At 37.6% G+C, this 26,652-nt stretch overlaps 1 protein-coding gene across 1 annotated transcript in view; it reads right to left on the bottom strand.

The window, feature by feature from the left end:
* SCIN (scinderin) overlaps nucleotides 1–26,652 on the bottom strand; it is a 64,241-nt gene that overhangs the window by 3,669 nt on the left and 33,920 nt on the right. The window contains exons 5-13 of the mRNA XM_016160750.2: nucleotides 22,177–22,269; nucleotides 19,527–19,659; nucleotides 19,030–19,118; nucleotides 18,006–18,221; nucleotides 15,791–15,912; nucleotides 9,507–9,597; nucleotides 5,381–5,551; nucleotides 1,702–1,879; nucleotides 1,306–1,427 (exon numbers count right to left, since the gene is read on the bottom strand). Coding sequence (XP_016016236.2) covers nucleotides 1,306–1,427; nucleotides 1,702–1,879; nucleotides 5,381–5,551; nucleotides 9,507–9,597; nucleotides 15,791–15,912; nucleotides 18,006–18,221; nucleotides 19,030–19,118; nucleotides 19,527–19,659; nucleotides 22,177–22,269 — 1,215 coding nt within the window. The remainder of the gene's footprint in view (nucleotides 1–1,305; nucleotides 1,428–1,701; nucleotides 1,880–5,380; nucleotides 5,552–9,506; nucleotides 9,598–15,790; nucleotides 15,913–18,005; nucleotides 18,222–19,029; nucleotides 19,119–19,526; nucleotides 19,660–22,176; nucleotides 22,270–26,652) is intronic.

The following is a 26,652-nucleotide window of genomic DNA, read 5'->3' as shown; positions in this document are numbered from 1 at the left end:
AGATGGAACACTTGCTGGTAATATTCCTTTATCTTAAATTATGAAGAGAGTAGGAGTTCCAATTATCAAGAAAGGTGCAGAGGAAAAGCATATTTCTCTTAAATACACACATGTCAAAAAAAAGCAAGCAAACAAACAAACACAAACAAAGACTAATAGATTTTTAAAACCTGACAGAACCCTAGGCATTATTTATGAAATACATCTTCACTTAAATCAAACATGTTACTTATAGCAATATTAGAAGTACTACTAATAAGAAATTATACAAGCATATGCTGAAAAAAAAAAGTTGTTTGAATGCAGTATTAAATTAGCGGTCAAAAGAGCAAAACTACAGATTTTTCTGATGACAAGTTTATAAAATACAGGGATTTTCTGAAAAGTAGGTGAGCAATTGCAGTGACCAACAATGAAATATTTATCACAACCTACTATTTAAATTTTTAATTTTTAGTTCAAATCACTTATACTTCAAGCCTGGTTTGTACATTAGCAATTTCTTCTTCTAACTATTTTTATTTCTAGCAAGCATGTACCGGGAAAATACACAGGAAATTTTCAAGTGTAGATGTTGAAAAATAAAGCTTGTATTTACCAGGACATGGTAATGAAATCCTTAGATCGAATTTTATATAGGAAAAAAATTTGTTCTTTAAACCAAAAATTTATGCAAGAGCCTACCCTGTCAGAGAAAGCAGGACTTTTATGGTTAAACTGAGAGAAGAGGCTGAAGTCCAGAATATTTCAGCAGCCTGTATAAAAATCACTCTTGTATATAGATACTTTAACTCCAGATTTCCTGGAATTTGAAGCTTGTGAATTACTCTGAAATAAAATATTCCTGCTGATTTCAGTTAATTTGCAGGTGTGTATACAGTTTCCTGTGATTTTGCCCAATGATCATATTTCCATAATATATTTTATTTGGTCAAGATTGTGAAACTTTTTTTTACTCTGGGAAATTGAAGTGTAAAACTTACTAGTTTGATCAGAAGCCAACACTGTCACCACGAAAAGCGTCAGATTATGAAATCAGCAAATCCAACCACATGCATATTCATACGGCAACTCCTAAATGCTGACGCAGGAATAAAGTAGCTGATATTTTCAAGAGTAGCTTGATTTATGTAGTACACTACAGTATTTCTATGCTTTCATATTCATTACATCATTGACTGTTAAAACTACCCTGTGTAGGGTATATTCTGTGGTTTACGGGTAAGCTAAAACTGAGAATCAGAGCAGTAACATAGCTGGAAAATATCAGAGCCAACAGCAGAATGTCTCTTCCAATACACTTACAGTGAATCTTCCAGTCTTGTTAGAGCAGGCAAAAAGCCGAGGCGGGTGGTCTTCAACCTTAGTTTCTAACAGTGGAGAAGTCTGGTAGTCTTTCTTCCCTCCAAGGGAATTCCAAAACTCCTCTGTGGAAAACACACTGAGTTACCCGATGCATTTCAGAGGTACATGGTTGGTATTGCTCTTCATTGACAAATAATATTATCTTACTCTGATTTTAATATTAAGAAATTACTTAAATACAGCAGGTACCATCACTCACTTTTGCAACTAATGGAAGGATTCTTAACTCTCTATGATCTTTACAATGTGATTATTTATGGAAAACAAAAATAAATTACATGATTAGCAATCATAGCAAATATAAGTCCTCGTTAGTGACCTGGACTTAGAACACACCTGGTTCCTCTCCTTCCTGAATCCTTGTAGTTTTGCACTTGAGCACATTTGCTACGTATGTAGCTCCTTTCTCCTCCTCCTGGCTAGCACCTTTTCCTATCCAGGTGTAGCCATTGTTTTGTTGCAGTTTCAGGACAAAAACATCATTAGAATTCAAAGAATTCGCATCAACGTCTACCTAGAGTACGAAGAAAAATAACACAATGATTCACATTCATTGCTGCTCCCCAACGAACATGTCTAAGAAGGCTGTGACAGTGAAAACCCGTCCATAGCCTTCTGTCCTGATCCGAGGAAATTAATTCCGGGTGGCACTGGGACACCACTGCGACGTGAAAAACATTAGAGGAGGAGCACTTGGCTCTGCGTCGCTTTAATGCTGAACTGCCTGCAGACAGTAGCACAAGGCTCTAAGAATAAAGTTCGCCAAACTTAAATGATAAGTAACAATGATCATAGTCAAAGAGACCATACAAACAAGGATAGGTTATAATTAAAAAATAAATAAATAAAGAGGGCATAATATTCATAAATGACATACATAAAGCAAAGGTATTCATTCTTCTCTCCCCGGCTTAAGAGACCATTTATAAAATAATTGAAGGCACACCTAAAAATCACAAAACAGGGACTGGAGTCCAATGCAGGCAAAGAGATGATAATGAGGTTCACTAAGAGGTTCTCCAGGTTTAGATAAATTATAGCTCAAATTATGAAAGATTGTTTATTGGGGATAAAAACATAATAGTGACAAGCCCCCCCCCCCTTTTTTTTTCAACCAGGTGCTGTGGACAGTGTCTAGGATTGGCCAGGAGAACATGGTTTGGCTCCATGTGGACAAAGAGGAGTGAAAGGGACTCAGGTGGGTCCATGCTCTGGCTAGGCAGTGAGGTTAAAGGTGGAACCTCTGGGCAGGGACCAGTATGTGCAGAGTCTCAGGCTTGGCAGTGAGCCTGAGCGTGTGAGATGGACTCGTGTCTGACTGCATCTATGACCTTGTGATTTTGTGACTGTGTCAGTCTCTGTGAAAATGCCAGTGACTCTGACTGTGAAAGTATCTGCATGACTTTCTTCATGACTGTGGGACTCAATGTGATGTGTGCCATGAGGGAGGAAGAAAACAAGAGTGTGGCATTGAGGCCAAGAAAGTGTTTTAAGAAGCAGCTGGTGATTAGCTGTGCCAAGTGATGCTGTTTGGCCAACTGCGTTGTGCTGCTAAATAAAGACCTCAACTTTGTGGAGAGCTGAATTTCACCAGGCTTGACAGGACTCTGTCCCCGGAGGAAGAAATGGCTGTTGGAAGTTTTAAAGATATTCCAGGGGTTGATGATATTCAGCATGTGGCTATTGTCCTCATTCAGTAGGAACAAGGCCTCCTGGACCAAGTTCAAATAAATTAAATGGGATGAAAAGTTACAGAAATCATGACTTCAAATTTCTAATCCAAACGTCTTCTCATTGATACAAAGAGAAGAGCTTGGCTGGTAGGAAATGGGTGACGAGAGGCTCATGACCAGATTGGTATGGGATCAGGGAAGAAGTTCTAAAACAGAAAATTATAAATCTTTAGCATTCTGGGGGATGAAAACAAAAAGCCCTAAAAACAATGATTTTGATTAGTGCATTTCAGAGAGGCTAGGAATGTGAAGGCCAGTTTGAGAAACCCAGGGAAATAAAGGAGCTGCACTGCAAGCAGTCTACCACGTCTCATAAAAAAGTGTGCACTGGGAAGAGAATAGGAATGTAATGATTCTCACTGCCTCTTTCCTCTGAAATCAACTGAGATGCCCATAGATGACAGTTAAACCGTCTTTTAATTTGATAGATTAAAAAAAAATTAGTCAAAATTGAACACATGAGAATCCATGCATAGAATATTCTGGATGAGATCAATACATATGATGGCATTTAAACTACAGGAATGAACGAGATCACTATGAAGAGTGTCAAGACTGATCCTTGAAGCACTCAAATGCTTAGAGGACAAGCAGAGGAGGAGAGTCCAGAAAAACTACCCCTAGAAGGGTGGCCTTGAGGTTTGGAAGAAATCCTGGTAAATGGCATTTCAGAAGCCCAGTTTTTCAAAAAGACGGGAGAAGGTGTCTGTGGAAATGTAAGTGTGACATTATGAAAAGTGAGACCAGAGAAATGGTGAAGGCGGGAAATTGGAAAACTAGATAAAAACCATTTTGGTAGAATGGCAGGAATAGATAGACGCCTGAGTGAAATGGCTTTAGAGAGAATAGGCTTAAAAAAGAGACGGTGAATAAGTGAAGACAACTGTTTGAGGATTTGTAGATTAAAGGAGGGCAGGTAAAGGATGTCACTGGGAGGGTCAGGGTCAAGGGAGAGTTTTTAAAGAAAGGATGGCGGTTCCTTTAAGGCATGTTTGTATTCTGAAGTAAATGATCCAGGACAGAAGAAGAAAATGATGTTACAGAAGAGAAAGAAGATCATTGCCCACAACAATGAAGAACTAAAAGTGGGATAAGAACTCAGGACAGAGCGAAATCCAGAAAATTCTTTAGAAAGCCCAGAGGGCAGGGGGCTCCCAGACAGAAGTTGGCAGTGGGTAGAGGTTGGAGGAATCTAGCCTTAAATAGGAGTCACATTTTATTTATGTAAGAAATATGTATTATTTACCAACATATACTTTATATAAACAACATGCTTTATTTTTAATTTATGGGTGATGAAGACAGTAAAGCAAAGGCTGAAGCCACCAAAGACTAAGAGGGGAAGGACTGGCAGCTCAGCAGATGCAGCACAGGGGGCTGGGGGAGGGACAGTATGATTAGGAGAGACGTCAAAGAGGCAGGGGTGAGCAGGGAGGGTAACCTGTTCACCCCATCACTGGCCACTGGGAAAAACAGTTTCTACTTGAGACAGCTTTATGGGAATCAGTGTTCTCAGAAAACAGTAGAGCATGAAGGAGGTGGTGGCTTAGGAAACAGGTTGTAGATGCAAAGATGTATGACCCACCTGGTTTTCAGGGCTCAGTTGAATAGCTTGTGTGGAAAGGAAAGATTGGCAAATGGGTCCATGTTTGAGGATATACAGAGGGTACAGGGAAGTTTTAGGAGACTTGGATTTCAGTAGAGACTGAGGTAACTGGGATATGAGGTATGATAGATCATTTCATTCTAGAGGTAAAAACACTCAGCCACTTAAACACCTGCATCTACTGGCCTTGCTCCTACCCTACCTGGAGGTCTTCTTATCTTATGACGTCGTGATATAGGATTTAATTTCCGCAGCTTATCTGGCCAGTTGAGTTATGGTTCTGGCCCAATGTAGTGAAGCTTGCTTCGCACATTCATTACACTTGTACAGACAAGAACCTTCCCCTCAAATTTCCCCAGAGTAGTCAGCTGATTGTCACCATCATCCATCTTCCCTTGGCCTTCCAAGATAGAGCATAAGCCGCCTCATGGCTTTAACAGACTGATTTCTTACATTATTCTTAAAATTCATTTGTTTTGGTATAATGCAGTTGAAAAACATGAGAGATCTGGTATCTGGAACTAACTTTTTACTTAATTCTCCTGGTTTCAGTTTTTTTTTTTTTTTTTTTTTTTTGAACACTGGATTAATTATAGAACTGAAGGGAGTTTGTTTGCCAATTTTTTAAAGACTAATACTTCATGGCTCAGGTTATTTTATTGAATGCATGCCATACCTCCACAATTCTCGTGATAGACGCCAGGTTTCTCCGGACTTGAAAGAGGCGTATTGGGGGAGCAGGTACCTGACCTCCTTTCTTTAATGTTCCATTCTTGTAAATAATGAGCGGTTTGTCTTTGAACAAACTCAGCAGATGTGCAGGTTCTTTTCCCTGGGAGACTCGGACCTAAGGGGCAGGGTGATAAAAGAAAGAAAATAAAGGGTGTTATGAATGAAGCTTGTATTTGCAAATGTGTTTTTATTTTTCTTTTTGAAAATCAAACAAAAAATAAACCACGAGTCAAGAGCAGGAAGAATAACAATGAACCGAAAATGTAGGTTAATGATGATCAAGCACAGTTTTCTCACTGACGTAAGAATCGCTTGTTACTCCAGACCCAGAGCTCCCGCCGCTTTCTCTCAGGCAAAACAGCGTCATTCCACACCACTTTCTGCTTCCAGAAAGCACAGAGATGGAGTCTGTACATCTACATCTCCAAAAGGGAGCAAGCAAGGTGCTGATGTAGGCCATCTTTTATGAAGAATCCTTTTTTTTTTCAATACCACCAACACTTTACAGATGTTTAGGAATATACTTGTTTCTCATGTGTTTTGTATCTTGTTCAGAAAATTAAGAGACGCTCATTCATATGCCTCCACACACACAAAAAAGCAAAAGCATACTCAATACTTCACATCCCTACAACTGAGATGAAAAAATAACTGTAAATTCATCTAGAGATGGATAAATTTCTATCTAAACATCAAAACCTGGCAAAGATAAAATATATTTTATACTTTTAAACTTAATTTTAGAAATGTTAATAATAGATTTGCTTATCATAAGCACTTTAAAAAATACATTACAAAGGCTTTTCAGAATAAGGAAATTGAAGAAAATAAATGGTAAATTATTTAATTTCACCTATTAGCTTAATACCAGATACTAGATTAGAAATGAATTTCCTATTTCTTGCATAAGTTATTGATGCATTTTTTTTTTTTACATAAAGTGTTCAAATATTGTTCCAGTTCCCTATTGTTTTCAATTACTCTGTCCTATGCTAAAATTGAACTGTCTCATCTACTCTGGTGTGTCTTGTTAAGGAGCCAAATGAATGGGAATGTTGATGCATACATCATTGTGGGGAGGACTAAGGGAGCATTGAAAATAATTTTGCAGATCTTTCAATTAGTAAACATTCAAATAAATAAGTAGCAAATTATAAAAATGTCTTCTGAGTGACAGTCCCAAAGCTGGGAGGTGAGGTTAGTTAGGAGTACCTAAAACTTTTGCTGCCTTGGTATTTCCCATAAACTTGACAAAACTTCAATTGCTAATTGAAAAGGGGCCACTGATTAAGATCCACTCTACTTGTGAAGTGAGAATGAGAGAGAATTGAAGAATTTTCAATACTGTTAATATACTCACAAAAGGATGTTTAAAACAGCAATCAAGGACGTGAGTTATTTATGCATTATTATAAACTACTGCCATCTAGTGATAAAATGAAACATTACCATTTCATTGTCAATTTAGGATTCAACTGGTTAACAATGGAAATTCATCCACGGGGTAGCTCAATATTTTACTATGAAACATGGAATTTATAAGGCATAATAAATATCTTAAAAGTTTTTATATAACTTGGTAAGGAAAGTTAAAGATCAATTAAATGGCAGAGATGATGTCAGTTCTTAGCTAGAACTGTTTAATTCAAGAAATGAATATAATACTTCATTATGAAATAGAGTTCAGTACATTTTAAAAATTAAATTTTAATAATTTATTAATTAACAATTGATATAATTTTTTAAAAAGTTAATATGTACCTTTAAATCTAGATCTAAGTTGCATTATAGTATATATATTAACAAGTACCAAGATGGAAATGAAACCAGCTGGGAGACCAAATCCAGCCTCCACACCTTACTTAGGTTTTATGTACTAAAGTACCAGATCACCTATTTATTTAATTATCACCTTTGAAGAAGCAATTACACATTTACAGATTTACAAACAAAACAAAAAACTTATACACCACATAGAGTCTTAGCTAACTGGGCATCGGGAATGTGGAAGTTAAGACAAATTCCTGTGAAGGGGACACTTACTGCTGCTGTGTCAGAAGTGTCACCACACCGGCCAAATGAGCACCTGCTTTCAGTCTGAACACCCATCTGGAGGATGCTTTTCCCAATACATGGTAACAGACTCCGCCCTGCCCCAAACCAGCTAGAGAAAACAGAGAGGCGAGTAGAAAATGCCCAGGCAGTAAGAGCTGCTCCAGCTACGAAATGAAGGAGAGAGAGCACGGGAGAGGAGTGCTATGGAGAGCTTGCTGTAAGGCCCAGGAACAAGTCAGTGCCACTCCTGCGGTGAAAAGAGGAGGAGACAGGCACACTAGAGCACGCTGAGGGGAAACAAAGTCTCCTTGAAGTCTGCATTTAACATTACACACTAAGAAATTACAACGAGCAAAGACCAAGAATTTCCTGTGGTTACTAATAAGGGTCCTGAAATGAGCAGCAGATGTTCCACCGAAAACACAAGAGGAGGAGCAGCTGAGCTTGAGAAAAGAGGAAGGAAGGTGAAACCAGGCTGGAAATGGTTCCTTCGACACAATGGGGAGAGCTAGAACCAGACACTGATATTGGAGTCCCATTGTATGGCACTCCAACTTTATAATAAACCAACACATTATTTCTCTCTCGCCTCCTTTCTCTATTTGTCTCTATATATCTATGTTAATATCTGTATATCTCTATATATACTATATATATATACTATACACACACACCGAAAGGTTAACTCATCTATATATCTATATGCACTATACACACACACACACCCCTCAAAAAGTTAACTCATTTATATAAAACTGTCATCTAGAATTTGTCTTCAGTAATTCTCAACAAATTTTTATTTTCAGAAATACCCAAATAAAGAATCCATCTCTCTCCTCCCTTCACACCATTCTCTCCTTTCTCTCCTCTCTCCTCTCCTCTCCTCTCCTCTCATTTCCTCCTACATAATTCCGCTCCCTCTCTTCCCTCCCCTGCCCTCCCATCCCCTTTCTTTCCCTTCTCTCCCTTCTCTCCCCTCCCCTCCTCTTTCTCTTCTCTTTTTCCCTCTCCTCCACCATCCCTCGCACTTTCGGGTGCTAGACTTTACTTCAGCCAAGATTCTACAACCTCTTATTAAGGTTGATTTCAGTTTGCCTGTGCAAAATATAACTTACATATGTTTATGATTTAGGAGTGTGTAAAATATCATTTTTTTACTATTAATTAGAATTATTAATTTGTGCTTGTTCAACACTGCTGCATTTAATTCCTATTGCTGCTGTAACAAGTTACCAAAGTTTTACTGTAAATAATCATAGGTTTGTCTTATAGTTCTGGAGTTGGAAAGTACTCAATGAGTATCACTGGACTAAAATCAAGGTGTCACAGGACTATGTTCCTTTTTGAAGGCTCTAGGGGCGAATACATTTCTTTGTCTTTTTCAGCTTCTAGAGGCTGCCCATAGTACTTGGCTGGGGTGGGAGCTTCCATCTTTAAAGCTGGTTGAATCTCTCTCACGCTGCCTTCCTGTTTCACTTACAAGGGTCCTTGTGATTATATTTGATCTTCCTAGTAATCCTGGATAGTCTTTCTATTTTAAGAAATGCTGGTTACCAACCTTACTTCTACCACCATTCTTAATTCCCCTTTGCCTAGTAATATAATATTTTCACAGGTCCTGAGGATTAGGATGCTGACATCTTTGCAGGAATGAGGACGGGGGACTAATTCTGCCTTTACCACATCTGTTTAACAATAGCTGGAAGTGGTAACTCAGAACGGTTTTAATGTCAAGTGACAGTCATTGACATATGTGATTTTAAAGGAAAATTCTGTTGGGCTCTTAGATCTAGTAACAGTTTATTTTGTATTTTGTTGTTTTTATTTTGTTTGTGTCCTCTTTCCTGAAGCCTGAGAGAACTAGTATGGCATGAGAATAGGAATATTTGAATTGCAAAATGAAAAAAAAGTGCATCTAGAAAATGCCAAATTCCCATTCCAATTTGTGAGGAGGGCTTTCACTAGACTAGTAAAACTTTAACGTCTATGAGTCGTGGGAGTAAAAATATTCCCACCTGCACAGCCTGTCCTCCAAGGGACCTGTCCAACTGAACGGTCAGGAATGCAGATGTCGTCAGCTCATCTCTTGTGGCATTTGCTCCTTGCCTGGAGGGACAAACGTAAAATAATTAGCCTGTATTTAAGTTTTAAGACCTTCTAATATAGGTATTTCAAGCAGAAACTTAAGTTACTATAAAAGACCAAGAAGGAACCATCTGTTTTAACATGATATGGCTGTAGAAGCTATCGTTTTTTGCAAGTACTAATGTTAAGCCATGAATTGTCCTGGATGTTGTCTAGAACTATATGTGGTGGGTATCTTTATTTCCATTTTATAAGTAAAGAAATTGAGGCTTAGCTCCTTGCTTAGATAAGGAATCAGTTCTGTCTGACTTCAGGTTGGAGCTGCCAATTTTGGGATAATGAAAATAATCAATTTGATTAGGAGAATCTGAGCCAAATCTACTAGGCTGGATATTAGAGGCACTTGATTGTTCCAAGAATATTTGGTGAACATACTACCAAATGTCTGAGCCCAGAAAAATCAACAAAATTGTCATCAGAAGTAGGCAATGGAGAGGCCCCATTTTGTCATTCTAGCATTTCTTGAAAGGAATTAAAACTATAAGAGTGGCTAAACTACTAGTGACCCAGACACAAGTCAATAATTCAATTTCTTTGGTGCATTTGCAATTTTTCCTTCTAGGGTAGCTTGTAGCTATAACTCCAATCATTAGCTTAACCTGTAAAGCAACCTTTGGGAGATCTGCTTGTTTGACGAATTTGTGTGTGTGGGTGGGGTTGAGGGGTGGGGGTTGGGGGAACCAGCGAAGCATTAAGAATTGTTTGTTTCCAGCCAACTCTCCTCTCCCATCTCTGACAAGCAGTTAGCAGGAAAAATACTAAGCCCAGCAATGGATTTTGAAAGTTGACCATGTATTTTCTCGTGAAACCTTGGAAGTGACCTGTTCCATACCTAAGACAAATGAACAATAACCTCCTACCCTGGGCACCACACATACACACACGCACCAAAACACTGAGTACCGGGAACGTGTCTTATTTATCTCAGAATATTTCATGGCACCAACAGTCAAATGATTGATATAAAAATGTCCCACAGAGGAGTGCGCAAAGAAAAAAAGAAAAAGCACATGTTCATGGCAGGCACATTAAAATTTTAAAAAGTGCTTTCCCTAATAAAGACACCCATGAATACTAATAATCAAAATTTTCCATGAGCCTATGATGTTAACACACTTCTGTGAACCCCTAGGAGCACAGGATGGGAAGGAACAGGATAACATCACTTGTCATCTCTGCATCACATCTGCAGCTTCCTGGCTATATCTCCATCTTGCTTGTTTTCTACAGGAAGTAAAATCAACCAATAGACAATATCACCAAATTTTTGTCTCCATTTTATTCCTCCCCCAAATATTTGAACCAGCAAATGTGAAAAACACTCTTAATAAATACTTCACTACTTATCTCGAGCCCGTCTTCTTCTTCCTGTCCACACCACCATGCTCCCATGCAGACAGATTCAACCCGATTTGATTTATGGATCTATGACCCAGAGGGTCAAGTACTCCTCTACAATCAAGACATAATAAAGCTGCTCTTTGCTTCTAATTTTGAAATCCTATGCTTAGGGGGTAAAAAAAAAAGCAATCTACTTCGACATGATTTCTTTATAAATCTGTAGTACTCATTGCTCATTAAACATAAATACTACATGAAAATGAATTTACTGCTTCAAGAGGTTCTTCACTCCTATTGTTCAATTCCCATTACCTGACATTTTGGGAAAAAGGATCACTACTGAAATTATTTCCCACCTATCATTCTAGAATATAAGTAGTTTTAGGAATAAGAAGACCAGTTTGGATATTCAGAAGCTGATTTAATTCTAATATTTCACCTTTAACTCTGCCTCCTGGCCTTAACCCATTTATATTCCTGCATCAAAACTATCACAAAAACCAGAAACTTGTTTAATTTAAAAGCCAGTTTTTAAGAGATCTGCTTATTTTCTAAATGCGTCTTCACTACCTTTATGGAAGCTTTGGAAGGTCCACAAACCATACATTAACTAAGGCAAGTATTTAATATTTGTGATATTGTAACCACACAGAGATTTTACTTAAGATCGCTTTTTCTCTGCTTCAAGCAGGCTCCGCGGCACTGTGACTCACTTGCTTTTTTCCACTCTCATTCTTCCGCCTTTGTATGACTATTCCCTTAATCATTAAACCTTAGGACAGAGGTTCCAGCCAGTGACAAACATTTTAAGAATAAAGCCTCAGGTCTATCGATCATGACAACAAGGATAAACTAAGGATAACATCTGGGCTTCAGGTGTGTTTCAGCCCCAGACCCTTTGCAGCGAAACAGCCCCACTGACCACTTTCCCACAGGACCAGATGGGATGACATCGTGGCTGATTCTAGAACCAGACATGATGATGAATTACTTCAGTCCCATCCAATAGTAGTGCCCACAAACCCTCTCCCTTAGCTTGACTAATGACTAATGATTTTGCCCTATGTAATATATCCTCTCGAGACACCTGGGGCAGGTCTTTGAATAGTAGCTCACCTGTATTTCCAGGACTTGCAACTCTCTAAAGCAAACCTTTAGTTTTGTTTGTGTATGTATGTATGTATGTATGTATGTATGTATGTATGTATGTATGTATGTATTTATTTTGTTTGTTTGCTGTAAAATCTGTACATGCCTCTTTGGATAAATTAGATGCGTGCAGGCAAATGGAACTCTTTGCTCCGGTAACAATAGTAAGTGGCAAAGACTCATAAAAGGACTCTGGGTATCTAAACTATATTCTTGATATCGCAAAAATTCATAATTCTCATCATAGAAACATTGAACACACCAAATTAAAAAAGAAAAAAGGGAGAAAAACTTCCTCCCCCACCCTCAGTCTTATCCCCAAAATAGTAACTATTAACAAGTGTAGTATAATCTTATTATTTTCTTTTCCTCTTTTAAATTTTTTTGAGAGTTGGGGAATGGCAGGTGGGACAGGCAGCAAACTTATCCTCCTCCCAAGATCCTTATCTCAGTGAATGAAGCACTATCCACTTGTGCACAGACCAGAAATCTAAGGAATCATTCTTCACTTGGTCATTTTTTTTCTGTTCCCCATAACCAGTCTTTCAGATGCCAACTCCATAATACCTTGCAAACTTGCCTTGTCCTTTCTCTCCCTATCTAGCCCGATATTACAACAAATTTCTAGTGACCTCTTTGCCACCAATCTTCTCACCTCAGTCTATTCTTTAGATGTCAATCAGAATAATTATGCTAAGATAAAAACCAGTCATGATCTGTGCAAATACTTTGGCTCCCAGTTTCCTGAAAATAAAGTTCATCCTCCCCAGCATGATTATGAGGCCATTCACAATTTTGCTCCTTCCAATTTCTCTGGTCCAATCTTTTGCTCCCTAACTTTGTTTCAGCCATACATCATTACTAGTAGATTAGTGCAGGGGACCCCTCCAGGCTGCGGACCAGTACCAGTCCACCAATCTTCTCACCTGTTAGGAAATGGGACATACAGCAGGAGGTAAGTGGCAGGCAAGCAAGCAAAGCTTCATCTGTATTTGCAGCTACTCTCCAGCGCTAGCATCACTACCTCAGCTCCAACTGAGATCATTAGGCATTAGATTTTCATAGGAGCACCGGTCCCAGGTGCCAAAATGGTTGGGGACCACTGCTCTAAGAGACATATACAATTAAATATTTTATTTCATACAGCAGGGACTTCAATTTGATGCATTCTTATTCTCTGTCCCCATGAAATTCATTGCAAAAATGGAGAAAAAATGCCAGTGTAGCCACATCTTAAGTGGTTTTACATAATGAATTTGAGTTAAAGGTTAAGTTTACTTAGTCAGAGTCATTGTCAAGGCACTCGCTGTTCAGTGGGGACTGTCCAACCAAGTGCCTTCAGTCCACATACCATGCTGGACTATTCCAAAGGAATAGGGGTTCTGTAACATATCATGTAACATGGAATTCTCTATTACGTGAAATCAGGTAAAACAGAATATTGCTGAGAAGACTGGGGAAAAGAAGACTTCCCAGAAAAGATCTTCAAGCTGAGAGGTGTAGGTGGAAGGTATAAAGACAGAGTAAAATCTACCTTTGCCAATGTGGTCACACAGCCTTCAGTGGGTGTGGAGTCAGGTCTCTGCTTATACAGTGACATTTGCCTTTGGTGAGTATCCCAAAAGATGACAGAGTCATATCTGTCCCCACAGTGTGACCTTACTACTTATTCCTTACACTGACTAGTGCCTTGATCCCAAGCACGTTCAGAAGATGAGATGATTATCTCTATCCCTTAGGCTCTTGCTACCCAAAGTGTGACCTAGGAACTAGTTAGAAATGTGGAATCTCAGTCCCCACCTCTGACCCACTGAAGCAGAACCTGCATTTTAACAAGATCCCCAGCTGTTTCATATGCACTTTAATGATTGACAGGCACTGCCTTAGGCAATGTTTCTAAACACTAGCTGCACGTAATAACCTGGGCAATTTTCACTAATCCAAATGCCTGGCCCCCTACCAAAGAGATCTGACTCAGCCTGGTGGGACTGCTGAGATTCTAATGTACGCCACGGCATTAATGAGAATCACCACACCCAGGGACATTTCTGCCCCATGGTCATATCATCTCCTATCAAAGATGAGCGTATTTAGCTATTTAGCTCTGTGTTTAAGATGCCACCTTCATAAGAACCTTTTTTATTCCCCCCCCCCCCCGCCCCAGCCCCGAGCAGCATATTTGTGCCAACAAAGTGCTGGGTTTCCATATATTATCTCTCTTGCTCACTATCAGGTTATTTCCAAAAGCAAAAAGAGAGAGTGAGAGTAAGAGTGTGTGTGTGTGTGTGTGTGTGTGTGTGTGTGTGTGTGTGAGAGAGAGAGAGAGAGAGAGAGAGAGAGAGAGAGAGAAGAAGACGGCGGAGGAGGAGGAGGAGGAGAAGGAAGAATAGGAGGAGGAGGAGGAAGAGGAGGAGGAGGAGGAAGAGGAGGAGGAGGAGGAATAATCAGACAGATTAAGAAACTGCATCCAAAGGCATAACTGTTATAACTGGTGAAGCAATGTTTCACTCCCTGATCTGCAGGTCTCTAACTCTAAGGCCCAACTATGGCTTTACCCTAAAGGTATGTCCTTATTTTGCTATTTCTTTTTTTTTAAATATTAATTCAGAAAAGTGTGTATACAAAGTATGGCATTCATAGGGACAAATTAATTGTTCCTAGTCAGCTTTTCCTTTGCCTTCTGTGTCTTGGTCTTCCTCTTAATTCTTTTTTGTGCATAAAAAGTATAACTAATTGTGGCATTTAGATATAACAAGAAAGATTAAACAAGCAATCGAAGAGAATGTTTTAAGGAATTAGCAATTGACACATAAATAATTATGTGGATATAACTAAAACAGACTAAATCAGGTTATAAATTTTAAATGTAGAAGATATTTTTTAAATCATTTGAAAGTATTTATTGAGCACTTTCTATGTGCCAAGCATGATACTAAATACTAATAATATAGTAATGAATAACAAACAAACAAAAAACAAAAAACACCTGTGACCTTAAAACCTTACATGTTAAAGAGAGGTAGATGATTAACAGGCATTTTGATGAAATACAAATGATTTTAAGATAAGACCAAGATGAGTGATCTTTGGAGAATTATAGATGGACGCCCAAGCTCACTCCCAAGGCTAATAGTGAAGGGCGCCTAGAAGAAAGGACATCTGTGTGGGAACAGAGGTGTGAGCTAGGCAGGCAAGCAAATAAGGATGTTGTTCTAAGCCATGCCGGGAAGTGCGCTCTGAGAGGGTTTGCGTCATTGCACCTTTGCAGCTTTAATCAGGATAGACATCTGAATTTTCATAATAACAAGACATGATACCTAACGCTGGCCAGTGGAGTGAAGCTCATATAGGTGATGGGATAGACATTCAGCCACATATCCATTAGGAGAACACTACCCTTTTAAATCAAAACTTTCTTCCTGCAGTAGAAAGTTTAGGATGCTGACGCTGGGGAGCCAGATAATGTTTATCTAACCTCTCCTGCTTATAGACAGTAGCTACAAAATATAGTCAAAATTGTATAGAAAGAAAATATTACATGCATGTTACACAAATCTCATTAGGGCAACTGCAGGAAAATTCTATCCCATATTGCCTGGAATTTAACTTTGGAGCAAAATCTGGCTCCTATGAAACTTGAAATCTTATGAAAGAGGAAACTTACCATGTGTAGATAATCTGTCCTTTGGGATAAGTGTAGAGTATAATGTAGCAGTCGCCACCATAGAATTCACCATAGGAGTTTTGGTTGATTTCAACCCTACCATTATTTTCTACACGCCAGATCTGAAAAGAATGGAATATGTGTACCAAAATTAAAACTTTCTTGATCTAATAATAATTCTCAGAAGTTTAAAAAATATTGGTTTAGATCTATCATTAACTTCTAAATTATTTTTCTAACTAGTTTACAAATTAAGCAATGGGAAGAAATTTGATCCACTTGGCAATTTGTTTACTTTTTAAGTGCTTACATTTCTTTTGTATCTCTTCCATAGCACAGCTCAGTTTTGAGCCTGTTGATTAAGAAAAATGTAATGTTTGATTGATTAGTGAAAATAACATGGCACTTTAGTGGCATAACAAACTAAAACGGTTAGCTTAGAAATAGATCTTTTAACTTTTATAAAATCTTTTATTAGTTGGGAGATAATTTTTTTTTAATTTCTTTTCTCCTGTGCTTTCAGGCATGAGACTATTGTTTTCCCAGGCAAGAGTGACAGATTGTGACCAAAAAGTAAAGATGTCAATTGTATAACTTCTATTTTTAAAAAGCGCCATGTAGGCATAAGAACCATTTTTTTTCTTACTTCCTCTTCCTTATCATAAAGATATTTCTAAGTTGGAGTGATGACACGAGTCGGAGATGAGACGGGAAAGTAACGTATGAGTGAAAGACTGCCAGGCAGTGTGTCCATACACAGGCGCCCCCTGCCTGCAACCTGGAGAAGGGCAGGATAGAGCCTTTGCTTTGAAATTTGGAGATGAGCAAGTGGAGAGGAGAGGTGTAGTGCTTTCAGGGAGAAGCCTTCCCACACTATCCTGGTGAGCAGAGGAGAGATGGCAGCAAGGCCTGGCTAAACCCAAGAGCCTCGAGAGAGCCCCTGGATGTCAGCCTCTCTGGGGTGGCACCAGAGAACATCTCAGAGATGCTGTGGCCTGACATGGAGATTACAGCTGGGACATAGCTGGTGCTGAGGAGCCAAATCTCCCACAGGGTGCCCTAGCTGTGCTGAGCTCTAGGAAATGACCCTGACCCGGAAGCTGACACCTCTCCGACAACAGCCATGAGGCGCATTTCTCCCTTTGCGGTTCCCACAACCCCTGTACAGCTTAGATTCACGCTTCACGTCTTTGCAAAGAGGAAAAAACTACGTCTTAAATTTCTTTACTATATACTTGTGGTAAGATCTGGGAATATAGAGATAACATATTGAATTTGTTCCCTCAAGGAATAGACAAGAGGTCTAGGAGGGGGAAATTTGTAAGCAAATGAACAATTCTGTGGTTCCTGATATAAGTTGTGTGAAAAATATTCCTATGGTTTGAGCACAAAGGCAGTCCTTTTTCAGTGCGGGGGAAAGGCTTCTCGGAAGAGACACAACCTGTGACTTAACTGAATTATAAAGGAGGAGCTGGAAGCTTAGCCAGATGGCAGAGGGGAAGAGCCCTCAGGGAAGTGGAAGGGGCAGGTGGAGAAGACAGCAAGGATCAGATCATGGGAGGCCTTGCAGGCCCTGCGGATGATGGACTTTCTTGAGAAGACTGCGGAGAGCCATTAAAATATTTTAAATGGGAAGTCACATCATCGAATTGTCATGAAGTTAGATGATCCAAGAGTGGATTAAAGTGAAGAGATTTAAGTTAGGGAGAATAACTAGGGGGTTTTAAGCATTTTTTGTCAAAACAACAAAAAATAATAATAAACTCAGTTTGAATGCTCTAAAATTATGTGATTGAAGCACAGAACACATGCTCAATATGCTTTTGTGAATGCCCTGAAGGTAAAAGGGAAGGACAAACTGATGGTCATTGGTACATTCAGAGCAATGCACCCTCACTGGACAATTCCGGTTCTGAAAGCAGGAGCAGTTCTGGACCAGGAAACAAGATGGTGCGTTCCAGGTCGGGTCTCTAAGATGGTAATGTTAGATCTTGCGCAAACACCTAACTTTTTGGAATCTCAACATACCTTTGTAAAATAGAACTGAATGTCAGACATCTCATCCAATTACCCGATTTAATATACAGTCCTAGAACATCTTTATTAATATTTAAAAGCCATATTATGTAATGCATTTAGTTTTCTGAAGTTATATTTCTACATATACTGGCATATATGGCCTTAATAAAGACAAATGAAGAAAAAAGAGAAATACCTCCACTTTGCCAGAACCATCATCCACCATATTGTGCTGGGCTGCCATTTGCGAAGAACTATGTAATTTTGAGGCATCAAATGGAATTTGTTTTATTCGAGCCACTTTCTCTGTGACATATACTTTCCCGAAGCCGTCACTCTGATCTTTATCTCTCCAGTCCTTAAAGAACTGTTTAAAGATTGGTGTTTCCCCTCCTTCTGGAAGAACTTGAATCTAAAATTTTAAAAAACAATAATAATAGGAAAATAAGAGACTGAGGAAAAACATTAATCTAGTAGTGAAGAAAAAAAGTGAAGAAATAAAAAGACTGTCCTGGTTTCTTTGATGGCAGATATAAACTTAGAAGTTGGGATCCTTAAGTGATTGCAAAAGTAAAGGTTATCAAATATAAAGCTAAAATAATCCAGCTCTGCTCTTTTTCACAACTAAAGTAAGTACCACTGAATTTAGATGTTTGATGTAAGAATGAAGTTCTGTTATATGTTACGATTGTAGTTAAATAAGTTTGACTGTTTTTCTACATTAGGTTCACAAGAGGACTGTGACCCAGAAGAAATGATCTCACGGGGTTGCTTGTGCTAAAACATAAAAATGAAAACAAAAGATGAGGCTGAGAGATTCAGAAAGGACAAGTACCAAGCCAGGGTCTAAACTGATCTCCATGAAGCCAAATATTATCTGGGTATTAATCCACATCTGCACAGCTTGCTCTAGGGAATAACTGATAAGTGCTCTCAGTAATCCAACTGTGGTTGATTATCTTGACTTGAAGGTTGTGGAGGAAGTGAACAGACTCTTATCCTCATCATACAGCCCCACAAAAGGTCTTTCCTCCAGTTTCTACAAAATGCCATCCTCTAGGGACATGTTACACAATGATATACACACTCAAGTAAAGAGTGACTTCACATGCATACATTACTTTGAACCAAATTCTTTCATGAGTTTTGTGGAGATGTCATAAACTCCCACAGTTTTAATTATTTTTTTTTTTTTAGAGCCAGTTCATTTCCATACATACTTGGGTATTGGTGGAATAATTCATTTGCTCTAGGAATTGTTCAGCTGTCTTCATTGCGGCCTTTCTCTCTTGGGGATTAGCATCTTTACCTAAAATCCAAAATAAATTAAAGAAAGGTAAAATTTTAGTGAGGGAAGATATGACTAAGAAATGCTTGTTTACAAAAGTAAACATAATTACAATTTAAATATAACTGAGAAAATGGCAAACAATCTTAGTATATCAAATATATTTAATAATATAGTAATGAGCACTACATATAAAAAATATTCCTTTTATACTGTCCAAATGCTTTTTCTTACCTCGCCATTCCCAACAAATGATGCTAGTAGGAAAAAGTAGTTCTGATGTCTGCATTTTTTGACATATTTATAGATCAAGTCTCAAAAAAGTTAGGCTTTTTAAAAAATATCAGAAACTACATATATATTTTTTTTCCCTGTGAAGAAATATCTATAAATCTGAAATACAGCAACATTGTCAAGGGCATCTTTTACCTTTCCATACAAAAATCTGTTTTGCAGCACCATGGTCCAAAATAAAGCATTCATTAGAAAGCAGCATTGCCACGGAGAAGGGGTTTTCCTCTGCCACCACCGTCACCCTCATGGATCCGCTGGCATCTGAAACCTAATAAAAAAATATAAGCTTCTTTGGCGATGATAAAAATGTTCTAAAATTAGATTATGGTGATGGTTGTGCAACTCTGTAAATATAATAAAAACCATGTAATTGTACATTTTAAATGATGAATTTTGTGCTATGGAAATTATATTCCAACAACACTGTTTCAAAGAAAACAAAATCCATGAGCCCAATTATCCCTAAAAGGCTTTTTGAAAGGCTTTTTTGGGGAATAAAATAACCACTAATAAAAAGTTCAGTTTTGATGCTGTGCTTAAACATCAGAAAATAATAGTGATAATAATGGGTAAGGTTTGTTGAGATTCATGTATATACTAGATACCATGTTATGAATTTTACATGTTATTTCTTAATTTTTACAGCAATATTTTCAAATAGATAATAACCTTACAGTCACTGTGCACACACAAAAAGCTGAAGCTAAAACATTCATTCAATCAACACTTACTGAGTGCTGGTCATATGCTAAGCACTGTGCTGAGGAAGTCATTACTACATTATAGTTCATGCTTATAGATTTCTTTTTTTCAATATAGGTCCTATAATTTAAGTATACTTTGTATAAATTATCAAAGTAAATTTCCTGTCACAAATGAATTGTTATTTACATAGACTTTGGAAATGACTATAAAACATTTTCTTAAAATGTTTAGAGGCAGACTTACAAAATTGAAAGTGATATTAATGCTCAGGTTAAAATCAACTGGTTTTCAAAGGCTAGTTTACAGCCACAACATGGACACTTGTTAAACGTGCAGGTCCCAGGGCCCTCCCTAGATCAGTGGTGAAGTTCTGCAGTACCATGGCGGGACTTAAATTTTGTATTTTTCAAAACTGCCCTTTGGTAACTTGGCTTCCCAGCTTTGTTCAGCAATCCCAAATTAAAGTATTTCCAAACACTTAATACTTCAGATAGAAGTAATACACGATAGATCCACTAGAGGGAGTGATGATTCAGGAGTACCATGTTCACATTGTAAACTATTTCTGAAGTCCATCAAGCTGTCCAACAGGGAGCATAGTTTTATTTGATGATATGACATAAAAGATGTTTATAAGCTGTTTAAAATGAGTTTTAGAAACAGTAGTGAAAAAAGTAAGCAGCCACAAAGTCTTTAGACAACAATTTCTGTATGGCTTATATTAAAATGATCAGTGTATTTAGTAGGAGAGGTAACTACATTTTCTTTTGCCCCCTAAGAAAGAATCTACTTCTACTTTACGAAAAGGAAGTTATGCTACATAGGTTAGCAACTTGATCTCCATTTAAAACCAGAGGTTCTGAGCTAGAAGGCCACTTAAAGAACAGCAAATAAAAGTCCTTTCTGTAACACATGAGAAAAAGTACTCAATTCTCAAGGGAGATTACAGTCTGCTCCAAATTGCATGCTTAGAGACTTACACTTGAAGGATCTCATTTGAACAGTCTTCTCAACTGGTCTATGCTGTGATTTTTGCTACTCTCACTAGCAATAAAATCATAAAATTATAAAGTTGGAATGAACCTGAGTAATCTTTTAATGTGACCTACCTACCTCTCTCTCCCTCCTCCCTCCAGAGTCTTCTAGTGGTTATTCTCTTCTCTTTCGGGAGATTTCTCTGATCTTCGCTACTCCTACTCTTCGTCTTTCTTTTCTTTCTTTCTCTTGTCGCTTTCTCTCTATCCCTCGTCGTCCATCTATGTCTTTCTTCTTCCTGTCCTGTCTCTCCCCCACCACACCGCCCCCCCCGCCCTCCCAGATAAAAGAAACATGCACACCCAGAATGAGCATGTCTTCTCCAAGATCACCCAGCCAGTCATTCACCACAAAGCTGTCACAGACAGACGTAGGTCCGCCAATGCCTAGGATAGGGCTGTTTTTACCCTGTTTTCTTCCAGCAGTTTGATTTGATAGCTTTGTCCTCTTGTAACTAAGAAAGCTTTCATTATGGCTAAACGGGATATTTAAAATAAGACAGGGGGAAGGGGAAGGTAAATAGGGGTAAAGCTGGTCTAATATTTAGTGATGGAAGGAGATTTAACTATGGGTGGCAAACACACAATGCAATATACATATGATATATTATTGAACTGTACACATGAAACTTATTTGATTTTATTAACCAATGTTGCCCTAATAATTTTAATAATATAGTAATAAAATGAGGTGAAGATTTTATACCTTATCAAAATGTTATAAGAAAAAATGTGCAAGGTATTTTTAATTTATGAAGGAAACCTTTTGCTGAATGTAATATATCAAAACGTTGTTGCAAACTAGTATGGCAACAATATATAATTTTATTTCTCACAGCAATAAATTCACTGTTTTTTTTAAATAAAAATAACAAAAAGTAATAAAAAGAGGAATTTTAATAAATATACCAGAGCAAAGGATGGATTCTACCTACAAATTAGTCTTAGAGGGCAACAAAGAAAACATCATCAACTATAACAATGAGAATCCCCCCCACTCCCTCAGACCAGTAAAAATGACACAACTCTCTAACATGCAAACTCACCATGTAGAGTTTGGCTATTTTCCTGTTAGTCATGTCTGCTGTGATGTCTTCATCATCATCTCCATCCCTAAGCTCTGGCTTTTTCCCTAAAACCTGAAAAAAAAGTGAACAGATAAAAGATAAAGACCTCTTATTAAAGAATGCAGAATTAAAAAAAAAAAACATCTTACATTTCTAAGGACATAGATTATAAAATATTTGCAATTAAAATGACCAGACTCTAACATTTCTCAGCAATCATACAACTACATAGTCCTTTCCTAATGGTCAAGTCAGTTCATGGCATTAAGTATACAAACACTGAGTTTGCTCATGATAGGAACTTCCAAGTAAGTAAAATCCCAAACTTGAAATCTTAAGTGTCCATATTATTGAAAACTAGCAGGAATTAATATGATTTATAAGTTCAGTTTTGCAACAGAATTTCTTCTGTGACCTCTGCTTCTAGAAGAAACGATCCATAAGTTTAAATGATTTATTATTACAGATTTAGATGAAAATTACTATTTGAGGGATAGTGTACAATTATCATTATTGACATATTATAGGCTAGATAAAGTGCAATTTGTTGATGACCATATCATGTTCTGTTTCCTGTTGTATCCTCAGTACATAGAGCAGTATCTTAGATGTAGTAGATGCTCAAAATAGTTGTTAATGAACAAATAAATGTATTTATTCTTGCATATATGATGCAATCCAAAAGTTCAAGTTAATCAGTGAGTAAAAACTAAACTAGAATCTGCTTTGAATTTCTGTACACTAAGGTCGTAAAAAATATGTCCATGAAGCAGTTTAAATTAATTGACATAAATATCATAGAATTTGTTAAGAACAGGAACAAAATATAAATTTATGCTAAACATTGTGACTTTTATAACAGATATAAATTCAAGTTTAAAACATGAAAAGGTGTTATTTTATATTCAACAAATATTTAATACACAATAAAATTTCTTGCATAATGTGTTTTATACTCAATACTTCTCACAATATGTCATATGAATATCAGACAATAATAAAAATGTATATAAATTCTAATCCTTACATGACTATAGGCACAGCCTCCAGCTTAGAAAAACATTAAAAAACTTGGTTCCCTTAGGACCATGCCTATCATTTTGTTTATACAATGATCAACAAAATGCTTTCATTATTATACATACTCAATGATTATAATTTAGATTTCTTTTTTGCTAAACGTAGGACCAAGACAAAAATGAAAACACTTGCAACCAAAAGCTTTTTTTTCTCTTCTTTCTTTCCTTCACGGTGAAGGAGGACGGAAGGAAGAAGAAGGAAGAAGAAGAAGGCAGAGCGAAGGAGGAGGCAGGAAGCGTTCCGCCTTAGGACGGCCTGTAATTCCTCCCTTTTCTTTCTGGTTCTTCTTCTTTCTTTTTTCTTTTTTTTCTTTCTTTTTCTTTCTCCCCACCCCCCCCCCCCCCCCCCCCCCCCTCTTCTCTCTCTTTCTCTCTCTGTCCTTCACTTTGAATCTCCTACCTACTTGGTCATTAAATTCTACTTCTTTATGATAACGTTTAGAGTCGCCGCTTCCTGTCTGTTCCTTATGCTCAACGCCAGTGAACTCCCTCATCGGCCATGGGTTATACCTGCGCTAGTCAGCTCCCTCCTGCTTCAGTCTCGCCTCATCTTTTCATCCAGAAAGTGATTCTGTACACTGGCTGGAAAGCCTCTTACTTCACTTTACTCCTAGATTCCAAGAAAATGACCCTAGATAAAGATTTATATCTTATATCTGTAGCAATTGTTCTTAAAATTCTGTGTGTTCAAGCAATATCTGGGTGACCTGATACAATACAGATTCCCAACTCCCAGCTACTAAGTAATAGAACTGGGGTGAGGCCCAGGAATCCGCATTCCAGATGATTCTGAATTGGATGCTTACCGACAGAGCCAAAACTCCTCTGTCTGGGTTCCGAAGTGCCTCTAGAGGCTGGCTGTCACCCACCCTGCGTTATTTCTCAGCATTCCCTCTATCAAGCACCCTTCTGGAATCAGGCTGATGTTTTTGGTATCTCCTGTGGGAGCCCTGCGCTTTCCTGCCCCAGGGCTTAATCTCATAACTTCTCTTTAGGTTGACAGAGAGTAACAGAAGCAAAACTGAGCAATTATTCTTTGGTTGGTTCAGCTAATTATAATCAGCACTGACTGAATATCTACTATGGGTTACACATTGAATGAGGAGATTTAGACATACCATTTCATCCTTATAAAAGCTCCCATGAACTAGATACTGTTACCATCATTTAATGGAAAAGGTCACTAATGCTCAAAGAGGTGAAGTGATTATTTCACAGAGCTGCTAAGTGTTGATTGTGGCAAAGGTCTCTTTAATGTTCCTTCAGTAACTTTTAAAATAATTGGTTGCATATATACAACAGAATATTACTCAGCCATAAAAAAAAAATGAAATCTTACTATTTGCAACAACTAAAGGTTATTATGCTAAGAAAAATAAGTCAGAGAAAGTAAATACCATAGGATTTCCCTTATGTGTACACTCTAAAGAGTAAACTAAATGAACAAACAACAGAAACAGACTCATAGATACAGAGAACAGTTTAATAGTTGCCAGATGGGAGGAAGGTTGCGGGAATGGGTGTAAAAGATGAAGGAATTAAGAAGTGCAAATTGGTAGTTATGAAATAGTTATGAGGATGTAAAGTTTAGCATAGGGAATAGAGTCAATAATACTGTAATAACTGTGTATGGTGCCAGATGGGTGCTGGACTTATCAGGGGTATCATTTTGTCATATCACTATACTGTACACCTAAAACCCATATCATATTGAATGTCAAATATATTTGAAAAAGGAAAAAAAAAACCCTTGCTATATCCTCATAATCCTTAACTTGTACTTTTGCATCTGTCTTTATTTTGAACATTTAAGCCAGCCCTACTTATTTTGATATGAAATTTTAACATTTATAATCTTGCTCATTCAAGATGTGTTTTCCCTCCTTTTATCATTCTACAAAAATCGAAATGTTAGGAAACTTCACAGTAAGTATGTGAAGTGTATAATAAGAAAAGTGGCTAGTCCATGGCTTGGAGGAAGACAGTACCTAACCCAAAACTCCAGGTCACTTTGGATAAGTATGTTCTAAATTGACATCATCTCCTAAAAGCATTTAACATAGAGGTTCTTAATGAACTTATCAACTCTCATTTCAGCTTGATAGACTAGGAAAATGAGTCTGAGAGAAGTTATTGGGACCTCTGCCCACATCCTATAAATATTAAAGCAACAATATAAAAGCCTTCCAACTCCTACAGCAATGCTCTCTATAGAAATTCTTCTTACCTTAATAAAGAAATTTGCATTCTTCTTACCTTGATCAGTTTAGTGTGATGGCTGTTTCTATTTTCACTAAAAACAAAGTAAGCTGTCAGGTTCTAAGAGCTAATATTTTAATTACTCAGTAATTCTTGTGTCTTACTTCCTTTCCCTGACTGGAAAAAAAAAGTCAGTAGACTGTAAGCATATGGTGAATAGAAATGAAATGAAAAAGAATTAATTGCCTTGTTATGGTGTATTTATTTGTCTCGAGGCGTTTTATACCTTTGGTAAGAAAAATATTTACTAATGGGGAAGATACACAGAGAAATAAAAGAATAGGCAATTCTGAGGAAAGCCATGACCTTGTTTAGCCAGCTCCACCTAATTTGGATTTGAGATTTCAATATTTGCTCTCCTGCTCTCTCAGTGGTGTGCTTCCCTGCCTCTAAAACACCTTTATCACTTTATTGATATATCAAGTAAAGGGTAATTTAATATATCAAATAGTGGATAAAAGTAGTTTAGACTAAGGAAAAGCATGTAAAATACATGTTTGGATAAAAGGGTAAAGTGAATTGGGTGTCTCCAAGAGAGGTTTGGTATTGAATTTCCAATAGAATTTTCAGTAATTGAGGTAATTCTATATCTGTGCTGTCTAATATGGTGGTCACTAACTACCCGTAACTATTTGAGCAACTGAAATGTGGCTAATGTAACCAAACAACTGAATTTGAAATTTTATTTAAATTTAATTAATTTAAATCAGAACTTAGTAGCCATGAGAGTCTCGTGGATGCTGGATGCTGTAGTTGACAGGTTAGCTCTAGAGGACTCAGGAAATGTAGTGGCCTTGGGAAACTCACCCTGATGCAGGCCTGATTTTCAGTGTTCCCATAATCAACATATTGGAGATGAGATTTAGAGGGTCCAACTCACAAGAAAGTTAACTCCTAAGTTATAATATGGAAAGCTAACTTACAAATTATATAACATGGATAGCTAACTCGTAAGCTATCAAAATATATACGCCAGAATGGCACCTTATTAAACTATAACTGTTGTTTTTCACTGGCTCCATGTCAGAACCATCTGGGGAGCTATAGTAAAGAATACAAAAGTCTGGATCTGAGCCTGAGATTCTCATGAAAGCCCTGGCATTGTGTTTTTAAATAA

This window comes from Rousettus aegyptiacus, unplaced genomic scaffold, assembly GCF_014176215.1.
Source record: "Rousettus aegyptiacus isolate mRouAeg1 unplaced genomic scaffold, mRouAeg1.p scaffold_m13_p_13, whole genome shotgun sequence".
Taxonomy (NCBI): domain Eukaryota; kingdom Metazoa; phylum Chordata; class Mammalia; order Chiroptera; family Pteropodidae; genus Rousettus; species Rousettus aegyptiacus.
This window is presented reverse-complemented; position numbering and strand designations above follow the sequence as displayed.